Genomic DNA, 15,498 nt, shown 5'->3' on the forward strand with positions numbered 1-15,498 from the left:
TCCACCACTCATACATGAGATTGGTTTATAAATACTCACTTTCAAATATCCAATAAAACACGAGAGCGGGATAGCACGATACGCCTTCGCTAATGTTAAAAAGAGAACTCATGGCCAAATCTGTTTAGTACATCACTTACGCCCGTATTCACAAACGATGCTTACTTAGTGAAGCAGCAAATCGAACGCACAGCGTTGAACAGCGCTCTGTGATTGGTTCGTGTGTCACCCTATGCGTCCACGCGCACTGTGTGATCTCATAGTAATGTTTGTGAACGGGCGTCATTAGACAATACATTTTGAACTTATCGACTGTTAAATGAATTTACTACCTTACAAGCGTTTTCCAATCCCTTTATACGACAATGTAATATAGATCTTTTAATATGAGCTAATTTCAACTTCTAGACTAAGATTTATTTAAGTTCTAGTGGTGGTTTTAGGAAGATATTGTGTAATACGTCATTGGGTATGCAATTTTAAAATAGGCACATGTCATAAGATGCACTCTATTCAAAAACAATAGGTGAATGAATTAACGAATGAACGAAGCATTTTTGGTACGATACAACTACAAAATAAAGCTAAAACACTATTTTTCACGTTCTTTGGTGACATGTTTCTTTTTACAAGTTGCATATTCTTTTGCATTGAGTAGTTAACACTAATAATGAATTCGCATGCTTTTTAAGATCTAAAGCCCGGTCTGCGAGCACGTAGAGTTTTGTGCAATGACCCCAAGCTACCCATCCTTATCGCTCGCTCGTAATTATATTGCTGTCGCGACTGTCCGACGGGCGCCCGCAGTGAGTGTGCGAGCGCGACAGCAACATAATTACGCGCGAGCGATAAGGATGGGTAGCTTGGGGTCATTGGACAAAATTCTACGTGCTCGCAGACCAGACTATACCAAGATATGCGTGATCGGCGATATGAAACGACTTCACAGACTATAGATTTTGAGTTGTTTATTAATTGTATTCCACTATAATAAGCCAACTCTGCGTAACGGGATAAGGTGAGGCAGAAGATTGCATTCCACCATAATTTAAGAATTTTTATCGGTGGAGCAATTTCCACTTATGCTTAGACTCTGCTACAACTAAATAAACTTCAAAGCTTCCACCAATGACGATGAACATTTTTGAATTGTTTAATTTGTGTCTGATTTTCATGGCTAAAATTGTGCTTAAAAATATCTCTTAAAATATTGGTGTCAACTACTCAATTGCATACTTTGTGCAATGATAAATAATAATATTTCTTATTTTTTTATTATTGACCGAAGTAGATAGTATCGCAATTTATTTTCAATCTGTGATTTATTTGTTCCTCTTGATAGATAACCTTTTTAATTAAAATAGGTATCTCTTAGTTGAAGCATCAGTTTGTAACGTAGTTAGGTATTCTCACTGTAATTAAAATTGAATCTTCACCCCCTAAACTTAAAGACTATTATTTAATACTTCGTTCGATATAGTTCTTGCATTTTTCAACATTGTGGTCTCTACTATTTTTAAATAACATAGAAAACATGTTTGTATGATATGACGTGAGCCAAGTAAAATTATAGGCAAGTGCTTGTTCAGTCAGTGCCTGAGGTATGTACGTCAGCGAGACTTCAGGTCTTTAGATTTATACAGGGTGTCCCAGAATGGGTGAATCAAACTCATAGGGGAGGTAGTTCTACTAATGTACTATCCCTAAAAAATATGAAAATAAAAATAAAGCGCATAAGAGGACACAAAAACATTTTTTTAAAAGTGAAAATAAATTAGCTTTGTCTAAGCTATTGGAGTTTATTTGCACTTTTTTCTTACTCATATTAATTGTACATGATCGCTTCGTTTATCTGTAAACAAACTTTTGAAAATAATGACTAATTTCAAGTTTAGAGCACATTATTTAAAAAAAACATCCGAATTCTAAAATCGTTTTTCATATTTTTAGGGATAGTACATTAAAAGAGCTACCCCCCTATCACTTTGATTCACCCATTCTGGGACACCCTGTATGCTGTCACGTCATAATATGTCAATGTCACCCCTCCCGTGCTGCTCCCATACCTCAGGCACTCACTAAGTTATGTGCTAGAACTATAATACCCACTTCTGACATTTTATTATTGTTTTGACCACAGATATGGATAGATGCAGCATGTGTCAAAAATTGTATGAAGCCGAGCGTGCCACTTTTTAAACGTCATTAGTGTCATTTTAGCGAATTTTAGTGATTGCCGCAACGTAAAAGTAATCGTATCATCGTACTGCATTCGCAAAGTCATCGAATGATATCGTGTGACTCGATTCAAAAATTAATTAATTCCGATATAACTGATATTTTGTTAAATTTATAGCTAGTCTGTTGGGTTGATTAAAATACTTTTGTAGCGGTAAACGTCATTCTATATTATTAATTTTCAAATATGTAATATTTTTATTGTGCTTAATGTATATCAAAGTAATGATCGTTATTCCATTGTGTTAAATAGTACTACTAGTAATTCATACCTACCTAATTTCATACTTTTAAATATCCTAGTACCTGACCTAGTTTTATAAAATAAAGACTAATCAAGCTTTTTATTTTTAATAAATGTAAAAATGCGTAGTTTTGCCAATACGTTTTCTTTCATAAAGCTAAGTCAGTTATCTAGTTTTGAAGATATTTCTAAACGACAAAATCCAGTGCTGTCGTATACATAGACGTATACCTACTGCGATCACTGACCTAACTTCTTGATTTATAACAAATAAATCAAAAAGTTGTCCCCGCGAACTCTGTTCCGCCTTAAAGGCAATAAATAAGCCATCGCAATTTTTCCTTATTTGCTCACCGTTTAGACCTACCCTGGACTACGACAAACATTTTAAAACCAAAATCAGCTCAATCGGCCCAGCCGTTCTCGAGTTTTAATCAGACTAACGAACAACAATTCATTTTTATTTATATAGATTTGTGCTGTTAATTACAATTCTCAATCCGTAAATAATTTCTTCTTTCTACCGTGTTCGTACTACTGTCCTCGTAAAATCATCGTAACCGATTGTTGTAATCGGATAACATGAACATCACTCGACCATGTATGTCCATTTGGACATATCGGAATGGCACGCTTTGACGAGCAACTTGCTGCATCTACTCTAATCCATATCTGTGGTTTTGACAGCTGTCAAACTGGCTGAGTATTAACTTAGAAAGGAAGTGCGTAGTTTTAAAATGTAAGAACTGCACCTAACTAATTGAACTCCTCATTAATACTAATATAATGTATTAGGAATGCTCATTTGTCCACAAAATGCGCTTTATTTAAAACTAAACCTTGTTACAATGGAATTAAGATCGTTAATGAAGCGTTTGCGTTCGGGATTGAAACATTGTGCCTCTATTGTTGTAACAAGACGTGAAAAGTCCCAAGATTTGCTATTTCATAGTCATTTTTTCCAAAAATATTGTCAATTTTTAAAAAAACTGAAAACGCACTCAATTAAAAATGGACATTTGGTAGCAAACTTGGGTAAATACGAGCTAAAATGCGCTCTATGCCAACCCGCGATGGTAGGTTTTAGCTTGGTGCTTGTATTTAGTGTTGTAAGGTAATTAAGGGTCATATTTAATTTCGTGATAAGTGCGATTTCATTAGATTTAAGTATAAAATAATTCTGGATTAAAATCACTACACTCGTTATCCAGGTGGATTCAAGGAGGGCTATCGTTTTTATACTTAACAGTTGGCACCCCTGGCGATTGACAGGACCTTACTCTACAGTGGCGCCATCTTGATGAGTGCAAATGCGATAGTCCTCCTACCACTTTAGCGCTCACCAGATGGTGCCACTGTCTTCGCTACTAGCAAGTGACAGGACCTTACTCTACAGTGCCGCTAACTGGTGAGCGCGAAAACGATAGCCCTCAGTGCTTCAATCCATCAAGGGGCGTAGTGTGAGTTTACGTCAAACGCATTCGATGTCGACAGCGAAAAGTGACATTAAATATATGACGGATTGTACAGCGCCCCTAGCGGAAACATCCAAGAACTAAAATCTTGATATATTATTTTAACGCGCTCGCTAGTGTGATGTAAACTCACAAGCCCTCAGGTTAAATAGGGAAAATTCTATCTTTAAAATAAAGCTCTGCGTTGTATAATCTAAAATATGTTATTTGTATTTATTAGCTTATTACAAGTTTAACGCTTAACTGAGTCAGTGCCTGAGGTAAAGCCTTGATCACACGTAGCGAGTAAACGGGCGAGACAGTAAAATGTTTACTCGGTCGAGACAGTTGGGCGAGTGAGTCACATACTCGAGCGCTCGGCCGAGTACTCGGTGTGTATAGATGACCCACGCTGAACTGTCCCACCAAACTCAATGACAGGGGGGCGCCACCATCGTTCAACTATATGGTTTCCAACATGGCAAAAATCGGAATCAGCGATCCGGTATTGACAGTGGCGCCCCCTCAGATCATAGAAAGAGAATAGATATGAAGTCGCGCGTAACTACAACGAGAACCAGTGTCCCCACATTTCCCCCACCACAGCTCCCACACACACATTCAACTGTGTAAAAACAAAGCGACTGAGAGTCTACGACAACATGTGCAACCGGCTTAAAAGTGCTGTGATTGGCCAGGGCCCCAAGTCTGCTATTTTTAATTAAATGACAAGCTATTGTTATTCAATTGATATTCAATTACGATTCCATTACGATTGAGACAAATTTGGTATTCTGCTAAAACTTGTTTACAATATCAATGAAGTCGTAATGTAATTGTAATGGGATCGTAATTGAATAGATAATGGTGTTGCCATTAAAATCCTTTCAAAATCTACCAAGGGACAAAATGAGTGAATGAACTATTCTATTGTTTTAAATATACGTTTTTTTTATTTTCTGTGATTCTATTACAAAGTAAACTAATGAAAATGAAGCGGTTTGTCGATAAAAATTGATCTAGAGTCATTTAAAACCATTTATTTCTAACACATTGGCTGTAATTACATAGGACTAAGTCAATAATTAAAAAAGCATCTGTCAACTGACATGTCAATGTTATGAAAATCATGAAAATTATCAAATTTATTTAGGCCAATTTCAATTTTGGTTGAATTTAATGATATTTTGAATGAAAATCACAATTTTAAACCAGTAGGTATAAGCACAATTACTTTTTTATGTCTGAAGTAATCTGTAAAAGTGTTTAAGTGTGTATTCAACAATCTAATATATTGATTTTAATGTGTAATGCTTCACACGCAGAATGTTATGTTCAGAATCACATAAATCTTAATTAAATCAAGGCAAAAACAACCACTTGATACAAATATTACATTTAATAACAATAGTATAAAATTCGTCTAATAAATTCACATTTTTGTAACACATATGTAAGTACCTACCTACTTAAACACTTAAATTACTATTATGGAAGCAATAAGCTTATTGAGTATTAAGAATAGAAATAGATTCAAATATTAATTGGATACCACACATACATTGCTATTATACTCACTCTCAAAATTCACAAAACTGCACGGATCTAATAACTGCTACAAGTATCTACTATGCCTGCTTATGCTAATGCTTGGCTAAACTATGGGATAATTCTTTGGGGTAATAGTACCTACAGAAGTTAATCAATTTTATATTACAAAAAATATGCAATAGAATTTGTTAACATCACAGATATATGGACAGTCGCAGATCTCATTTCATGAGACTTAATATTCTGACACTTGCCAATCAATGTAGCCTAATGTAGGAATGTTTTAGTGTAAATTTGTTAGAAAAAATCTTCATTGAATAAGCTCAAGATTGAAAATGATTTGTATTCTCAAGAAAGAAAGTCAAAGTCAAAATTTCTTTTTTTGTTTAGAATTAACTACTACAAAGAAAGAGAGAAAGAACTAATTAATAGTACTTACAAATCGTCAAATATTTTTCTCTTGAGGAGCCTCTACATGTCTTATAAACTTTTTACCCTACCAACGCTTCAAGATCAACATTTGGCAAGTTCTGAGAAGAAGTGCCGCAACAAACTCAGTCACCACTGTCTGCCAGTTAATATAAATAATTAGAAATAGCAATAGTAGGTACATTTGATTCAGGAGCAGTTCGCACTGAATTTACCATGCATTCTTGTATGGTGTATCTTATAAGAATGCGTATACAAAATTGATTGGTATATTAAACAAGGTAGTGACATGATAGTATTACAGATTAATATACTTAAATACTAGTAGAAATTACTTGCATACATAAATTTTAATAAACCTAAGACACAGCAATAAGATAGCCAAACCTTTTACAAAATTACATCTGGTACGCTCAGGCACATAATATCACCATGTCAATTTAAAAGTGTTTATTAAGATACTAAAAGAAACAAAAAGAAAAAAACAAATATTAAATAAGATAATTATTATTTTGTTAGAAAATTAAAAGAATGGCTTTAAATAAATCTTTTTATATTAAATCATTTTATGATCTCAATAATTTTATAAGATAATTAGCAATTGTATTCAAATAATTAAGATAAAGTGTAGCTACCTATAATAAATTAATTATTTAGATGTGATTCCCTAACATGGCTCATGTTTCCGGGATTGTATTGTATTTAAGACTTAATTTTATGTACCAACCAACATGATGCAATAAAACATTATATGACTATGACTTTATAAGTCACATAATTATACTTAGGGGGGGAGGCCTTTGTTCAACAGTGGATGTCTGAAATGATGATGATGAAGTCATATTATAAGTTACAACCGTAATATTAAGGTAATTATGTCCCTTTCTGTTATAATATTGTTCCTCGTGTATGACCAGGCTCAGGATAGCCATATGAGTGCCATCTATGCAGCCTACACTCCGGGAATCCAAAATCTATAGAAACTATAACATCAAGTAATAACGTAGGTATTTCCAACACCAAACAATAAAAGTATGTAAGAAATGAGGACGCAGAACTGACGGCCGATGGGGCAGTAAGGTTTTGAAGTGGAGGCCAGGTACTGAAAGTTGCAGTGTAGGACAAGGTGGAGCGACGACCTCGTAAAGGCAGCAGGCAGGCACTGGGTGCAGGCTGCTACTGACTGGTCATTATGGAAATCATGGGACCTCTCCCAATGATTTCCTTTCCTATGTTCAACAGTGATGTTGATGATGATCTCCGTCAGGACCCTCACTTCCGCCTTTTCGAGTCGCAATGTTTTTACAAATGTTCCGATTCAGGTAAATCTTGTTAGGGCATCCACCGATCCATCTTCGATACTTATCGGGTATAAGTCAAAGCTAAAATGCGTAAACATGCCACTGATGGTCTCATAATTAATTTTTAAACGAAACACGAACACAAAAATCATACAAACACCACAGAAACACCTATTGTTGCTCAATCGTACTTCAATAGCAAAATTGCCATTGAGAGTGTTGAGAGTTCATTGGACCAAATGTCAAACAAACGTCAAATAATAGTAGAATACCATTTTAACCCACAATCGATTTACGATTGTAACACGATTGAAGAGCAGACTACCAAATAGTCCAATGGCAGTTCAATGGAATGCCATTGGAAAATCATTGGTCTTTTTTTATTAGCAGAATACCAATAGTGTCAAATAATTCTATTGAGATTCGATTACGATTCAATTGAGCCATTTGTAAATTAGCGGACTTGGGGCCCAGAAGGCGTGCCTTATGGCCAATCAATGGCCGCGTGACGTGACGCACACTTTGAAAAAAGCAATTAGAGAGAAGAAAGATAAAATGGAGTCGATAAGATATCGATACTTTAAATCCTGGGGGCAAGGCTCGAAATTGGTTTAAAAAATGCTTGTATGAAAACCTTTTTATTATTATACGTTATTATTATGTTCTTTAACGATTTTTGCATAAAGGAGTCAGTTCCATTTTGTATGGACGAAAAACTCAGAATCAATTATTGGGACTAAATGAAGTTACCTTATATTAATTTACCCCAACCAAAGCTCAATGTCGTTATCGATGGAGTATATAAGTTATAGACTGACAAAGTTTGTATGAAAAGTCATGGGCTTAACCCATGACTTTTAGGTACTTGCGATTTTTACCAGTATTTACAATATTGGTAATATAATTATTATTTACTTTAATAATAATAACAGGATCACTGTAATTATTATTAACTACTATCGCGCATTAACTTTTTAATTATGGCGAAATTCGTACCGCCTATGTTTATCAAAAATAATGCCTATATTAGGCTTTCAACTAGCTCTTATAGTAATTACATAGTTGACAGTTACTAATCCCTTCTACTATTGTTATTGTTTTTGTAAAAACTTAAAAATCGCAAAAACTTAAAAATCGCAAAAAACTTAAAAATGATTTTTTCATTCAAAATTAGAAAATAGAAAATAATAATTTACTTCTATTTATCGATAATAGGAAACCGTATTAGAACACGAGCCCTGCACTATGTTACGACCGGCACATGCGGCCGTACTGTGTATTTTCACGCGTCAGTGGATATCGGAAGAAATAAAATACATTGCGCAGTAGTTACGCATGACATAAAGTGGTTGCTAACTAAATCGTCAATGTACAACGTGTTTGAATTTTTATCACCACTAATTTCGATATCGCAGTAAATGTCACGGCACTGAATTCGTTCGTAAAAATGTTTAGTTTTTTTTATTTATAAGCAAAATACCAATGGATTTGCAATACTTACATGTGGTAAATGACTTCATTGTTCCTGTAGTTCTTCGTTTCACTTATGTTATTGCACGTTACGACGCATTATCCAACAATATCGGAGAACATTTCCTCAGTACGAGTGAATCGCGACTAACCTGGCGTCGCGGGCGATGTTCGTTTCTGGGCATATCGCGGAGACACGCGCCACGCCCCCGTTTCACATCTATTCCCTTCTATGATCTGAGGGCGCCCCACTGTCAATGTCATGGATAGGACAGTTCAGTATTTTGGAACTATATGAACATTACGCGTTTTTGTCAAACGTCAGCGAGACTTATTTTTAAATTATTTTGTGGCAACCAAACCTCTCTGGGAGGTTTATTTCTGCCAATGTCGAGTGAAAAATTGTCATAATATTATCAATAGAACGAAATGTATAAGGACCCTAATTTTTGCGCATTATTATGAGTTTCTTTTTTTATGAACTATCACAGTCACAATCCAATGGATTGAACATTTTTATAGATGACCCACGCTGAACTGTCCCGCCAAATTCAATGACAGGGGGGCGCTACCATCGTTCAACTATATGGTTTCCAACATGGCAAAAATCGGAACCAGCGATTCGGTATTGACGGTGGCGCCCCGCTGTCAATGTCATCGATAGGACAGTTCAGTATTTTGGAACTATATCAATTTTTAGGGTTCCGTACCTCAATAGGTAAAAATGAAACCCATATAAGATCATTTTGTTTTATTTTGGATCATTCTCTCTGCTCTTATTATAGTAGTTTCTAGTAGTAGAAGGAAATGAAACGTCAATAATTACAGTAAATAACTGATTTGTGGGATCGTGGGTAGTTAATGAAAGAAAAGTTAGTTTTGATGGATTATATTAGAGGGTGCGTAATTTTAATTAGTTTTAGGGTTTTATCTTTTATTAATTTGAAGGATATATTTTTTTATTTCATATATTTATATTGCATCTCAATATTATAATTATGCAAATTGAATTACTTATTCAAATGATTGAAGTGAAATTGATCAATCAATTTGAAACATACATTATTTTGATTGTTTTCAGCGATTGAAATTTGAGAATATAATATTTATAATTATATAATTTTCTATTTATTGAATTATATTCGAGATTAAAATATCCAAAGAATCAGTTTTAGTCATAATATTTTTGTACGCGAATAGTAAGTAATAATTGCATTTTTTTTAATTAATGCCTTTAAAGGCATACGAGTATGTAGGGCTTGAATTACCTGCTTTAAATTAAATTTTATGTTATTGTTAAGTATATTTGTGTAAACCATATTATTTCTTATTGTAAACCTTTGTAATCAATTAATTTGTAAGTTTGTAATCAATCACAACTAATTTGTATTCTTAAATGCGTTTATCTTGGTTGTAACGCTGCTTATTATAAATTGGACTAATGTATTTTATTAAAAATGACTCAAGAATAATCCAGAAAGTATGCTGTAAGTACTTAGTATTATGGCTTGAAAAGAAATGTAGTCTGTGATAGGTTTATATCGGAGCTGTGATGCGTATGGTCAAACCACGCCCACTTTGGGTACAATCGGCAAAATATTTATCTACAATCTTTTATTTTAACGAAGAAAAAACTATGTATATTTTTGAATTTATTTGACACTTTGTTTTGTTCGTGAAGTAAAATAATTTTATTTTTATTATATTAGGTACATACTTGGTTCTATATTTCGATCTTATTCTTTCAAACTTGAGTAATATTGACGTATAATTTACCGTTATTTCATTTACAAATGATTTTTATTTTGTCGACTGTACCTACTTAAGTTTGGGGTTGTTATTGAGATTGTTAGCGGGTACGTAATTTTATATTTTGCATGAACATTGTTGGATTTTACTGTCAAGTTTTGACATAATTATAGCTGTAAAACAGTTTTTTTAGCTGATGTTGTTTTTTACTTTTGTGGCCTTATAAAAAATGTACTTCATTTCTGGCGCGTAATTGAGTCAGTCCTGAAATATGGGAGCGGTACGCTAGGGTGTATTTGTGACGTGAAACGTCAGCGAGACTTCAGATGTGGTTCAGACTTGTATGCTCTATTACGTCATTATATTGTCACCCCTCAAGTGCCGCTCTCATACTTCAGGTACCGACTTAGTTGCTTGACCAGCAAGGCTACTCCAAAACGTTTAAAGTACGGTCAACTAGCAGCGATACAAAAGGTCGATACGACTTTCGAGTTGATAATATATTATGTCTTTTCCCATCTTGTGTATTTGTCGTAATGTCTCGTTCTCCCGCCAAATATGTCAGTCAGACGGGTTCACCCATGACATTGGGTTTGTTTACATTTGGTATCGCTTCTCGTTGGCCGTAGTTTACGTAGTTTCGGGTCTATCTGTCACTGTCGCTCACGTTGGCGTCTGCTTTGCGTGAGAGGGATGGCAACATTCGAAACTTCGGACAACGTTTTTCGGAGTAACCCCGCTGTAGTTTGATGGCTCTTTGATTCAACTACACACCTCAGTCCATAGTGGTTAGCGGAGCGTGTGATATGTATGTGTGATTAAGTCACTTCGAAATACCTACTTGATTCTTTCTTGCACAAACCTTTGCTTCACTATATTTCAGTTTACAAATTTTTTGTGATGAATCGTTTTTGCAATTAATTTGTATATCAGTTACAATGTAAACGTCTTCGATACGATATTTCTATCTTTTTTTTAATATTTGTAAATCCTAGTAAATTAATTAAGTAATACCATTCAACTTGTTTTGTAAAAGTACAGTCAGCTACATGAATGAGTTACATTTTGGAATAAATGATGGACTGTTTAATATTTTTGTAAATTCTTGCACGCATTTCTATCTTTTATTTCACGATAGAAAAAACCGAATTAGCGAGGTCCTAGTGATTACTTCAATGAGGGCTATCGTTTTTATACTTAACAGTTGGCACCCCTGGCGATTGACAGGACCTTACTCTACAGTGGCGCCATCTTGATGAGTGCAAATACGATAGTCCTCCTACCACTTTAGCGCTCACAAGTTGGCGCCACTGTCTTCGCTACTAGCAAGTGACAGGACCTTACTCTACAGTGGCGCTAACTGGTGAGCGCTAAAACGATAGCCCTCATTTTATTCTAATTTAAAGTATTGACTAAAGAAAAATAAAAATAAGCTTCGATAATGAAAACTTCACTATTGCATCATCTAGTGATATCGTTTACATTTTTATGTGTAATTAAGAACTAGGTCTTCAATCATGATTACATAGAAATTGGAAATTCGTTTCTACAGCAGTAGCAATAAGATTCAAATTCGCGTTGAAAATAAGTAGGGCCGTATTGTAAAATGTCGCTCATATACTCTACACTCAAGAATAGATTGTAATTTGTGAGTTTGCCCGTTTTCACCATCAATCCCAAATTTTGAAGTGACCCCTATGGTACACCAGGAATTTTGTTTTCATATGGGTCACTTAAAAATCAGGGATTGATGGTCAAAACGGGCATTAAGCTTCGTTTTATAATACGAACTCTTAAATATTTCTATTGAGTCATGATTGAAGAGTAAAGACGACAGCACGTCAAACTAAACATAGTCTTATGTGATTGTAATAAAGGCTAATAAACATCAATAATTTATAGTCTAACGTGCTGTCGACTGTACATTAATATAGCTAAACGGTTCTCCTAAGAATTTGAAGTACAAATATCATTATTGTCTTCACTATACCTAACAGAGTTAATTTAAAATTATTTGTCTGTCTCTATCTTCGCATAATGGAAATCTGTATTTTCTTATTATATTTTAAAATGGATTAATATAATGATCTCACTCGAGCACTCATCCAAAAGCAGGGTCACAATAAAATAACATTTGCTTCAATTACTAGTGTTATTAAAGGAGGAGGTTTCAGTACGTTCAAAGTAGGTAGATGTCACGTTCATAGCGAAACGCATTGCGCTCCTGAAGTAATTTTCATAGCAATCTTTCACCGAGTAATAACGAATAATAGCGCCAACTGGTGAGCATTAAGCGCAAATACGAGAGCCATAAGCTCTAAACCTCTCTATTTGGTTTAAAATTATTTATAAATAAAACAGTTATTAAATACTATAAATACTAGAGACTGGTAAGTAAAGAAAGAAACTTGGCATTTCCATGAACTTAATTCTATTTAGGTATTTATAAGTACAAAAAGATTTTCAGGAGTCGATGCGGTCAAACCCTTGCACTTAGTATCGGTAACTACCCTCATAGTTTGTAGTTCTGAACGTACTGAAACCTACTCCGTAAGCGAATAGATCTTTTAGCTTAGGCATTCTAGTGATCCTAGTGCATAATTAAACTAATTGTAATTTGCCAATCTTCACTGTCAGTATGACGATCTGCCATTTTTTACGTACCCATAGATTTTAATAAATGTATTAAATGTATGTGTAATGATATCTGTTTTATTTATAAACAAACCTAATATAATATCTTCTTAACACAACTACATTCTTAATTCAGCCATCAAAAAGAATAGAATTCTAGTCCTAAAGTAGTCAAGCACTATAAATATTTCTATTTACTTGAATAAAGTACATAGGTAGGTACCTACCTATTTTTTGATTTAGCTAGGACTTTTTTATATTTTTAAGCTGCATTTTAAATTATAGGTAGGTATGTAAATCAGAAATTAAAAGAAGAGATGATGGTAAAGATATTTATTTCATTTACATAACAGCGTTTAGTTTCTGTTATGTATAGATTTTACAATGATTACTTAACATTAACTTAAAATTAGGTATTTTGTCAAATGTTGTCAACACTTGGCTTTTAAAAATCTATTTTTATAGCTAATTAAAACAAGTTCACATTATCAGAAAAATAACGTCTTTTTACTGGGCTATTAGTGTTTTTTGTGTCTAAGAAGTAAAACTGGTCTATTTGATCACCTGGGTGATCAAAGGACTTCAGGCGACATTTTGGTGTCCTTTGATCACCCATTGATAAGATCACCTAGGTGATCAAAGTGGACTATTTATCCATGGGTGATCAAAGGACACCAGTGTCGCTTGGAGTCCACGTTGATCAGTTTGATCACCTGGGTGATCAAATCCCGGTGATCAAAATGCAATAGACCAAAACTGTCAGTAAACTTGCCCAAATTAACATCTTATTTGCTAGCTTAAAATTACAATGGATGTCCTAACAGTTTGATTTCACTTTTGACTTCATCGTACAAGTCCTTGTATTCTTCGTGCTCTTTTACGAGAACCATGATGCAACCACGCATAGTTCCCATGGCGGCTCCGATGTCCTTTCGGCTTGGAGTGTAGCAGTATGGAACGTCTTTCTCTTCGCACACACCAGGCAAGTGGCACATTATTTCTATGGGCGAGATGTCGCCAGCAAAGAAGACGATCCTGAAGAAGAAAATAACAATAATAAGTTGGTGTTACCAAACCAAGAGATGAGAGGATGATGTTTGTCTTGCAGTCACACTGGGACCATATTGGACATAGGTTGCAGCAGAAAGAGTTGAAAGAAAAATAATTTAAATAGAAGAATGATGATTAATGATTGTACAGTCGCAGAATGAAAAGGTTCGTCACCTTAGTGTCGGTTTTCGCTTGCACTAGGTACTGTAAGAGTCAAACCTGCCAACATAACAGTGCAAGAAACAGTGCTGCTAACATTTAAATAAATATGACGTTTGCTAACAAATAAGGTTTTGCTTGTTTATTTTTCTATCCCATCAGTGCAATGCAATGATGACATTGACCAATTGACAGTAGTTTTTTTTATTTAATAGAAATAATAGTGGCAGGTTGAACCAACAAGAAGGTTTTAGTTTATCAATCATAATAATCTTCTTGACAAGATAAATCGTCAAACAACTTTGATCTGGATAATTTTGAACTTTACTGACGAACAGTTAAAGATTATTTTCTCTAACTCGAGATTATTCTGTAACATAGTTTCAAAAGGTAATATGTGCTCGCGATTCGTTGAAGGAATCAATTTGAAAACTGACGAACCTTTTCATTCCGTGACTGTACATCTTGCTGATATATTGTTTACATACAAGAAATTGTAAACAATTATACTTTAGACATTTTTATAGGGTTTTTATTTGAATTTGAGAACAATATAGCTCTCTACACATAAACCTATGCAGTTACAACAATAGATAAACACAGTGCTATAACCTCAAAATGTTGAAACAAAAAATAAAGTTATTTACCCTTTCTCTCCTAGCCTGAGCTGCTTCTGTACGATTTTTAATCCGTTTCTGATGTAGTTCTTGTGGCCGCTTGATTTTTTAATTAGTTTGTAGATCTTTTTGCTAAGTTTCTTCGGCGCCATAGGCTTGGCGATCACACTGCAGTGGCCGACTTTGTCTTCGTAGTTCTGAGGCTCGCTTTTGATGGAGACATCGCCTTGCTCATCCTGGTCTACAGGCTCTTGTTTCACTTTACCCATTTCAATTTATTTGTAGTATTATTTATTTCCCACGTGTGAACACCAAAAGCAACAACCGCAGCGTGCGCGTGCGTGATTTCAAATTGACACATGTCAAAAATTGACGTTTACCGTTCAGGAACAAAAAAAGCAATACATAGGGTAATAAAATAACGTTAATGTTATTTAAATATAAAAATCTTTTAATGATCACTAAATGACCGATAATCACGAATGTGATGTATCGCGCAATGAAAGTTGAGGTAAACACACTGATGTAATATTTGACTAAAGAAAACAAATCAATAAAGACCATGACCATGGATTTAACTATTTTCCTTTGAAAACTCAACC

General features: G+C 34.5%; 1 protein-coding gene across 1 annotated transcript; it reads right to left on the bottom strand.

Moving 5' to 3' along the window:
- Positions 1 to 13,388: 13,388 nt before the first annotated feature.
- LOC135083909 (H/ACA ribonucleoprotein complex subunit 2-like protein) lies at positions 13,389 to 15,247 on the bottom strand. The gene is made up of 2 exons (XM_063978665.1): positions 14,927 to 15,247; positions 13,389 to 14,105 (listed from the first exon to the last, which is right to left on the bottom strand). Exons 1-2 carry the CDS (start codon positions 15,163 to 15,165, stop codon positions 13,874 to 13,876), a joined length of 471 nt encoding a protein of 156 aa, XP_063834735.1. The 5' UTR covers positions 15,166 to 15,247; the 3' UTR covers positions 13,389 to 13,873.
- Between the last annotated feature and the right edge of the window lie 251 nt (positions 15,248 to 15,498).

Source organism: Ostrinia nubilalis, chromosome 24 (assembly GCF_963855985.1).
Source record: "Ostrinia nubilalis chromosome 24, ilOstNubi1.1, whole genome shotgun sequence".
Lineage (NCBI taxonomy): Eukaryota > Metazoa > Arthropoda > Insecta > Lepidoptera > Crambidae > Ostrinia > Ostrinia nubilalis.

What these genes read in the sequence shown, in the direction of transcription:
- LOC135083909 (XM_063978665.1), bottom strand. Translation starts at nt 15,165, where the DNA reads ATGGGTAAAGTGAAACAAGAGCCTGTAGACCAGGATGAGCAAGGCGAT. An exon ending in CTCAGGCTAGGAGAGAAAGG is followed by an intron (nt 14,106 to 14,926) that starts GTAAATAACTTT and finishes TTTCTTCTTCAG; the next exon opens with GATCGTCTTCTTTGCTGGCG.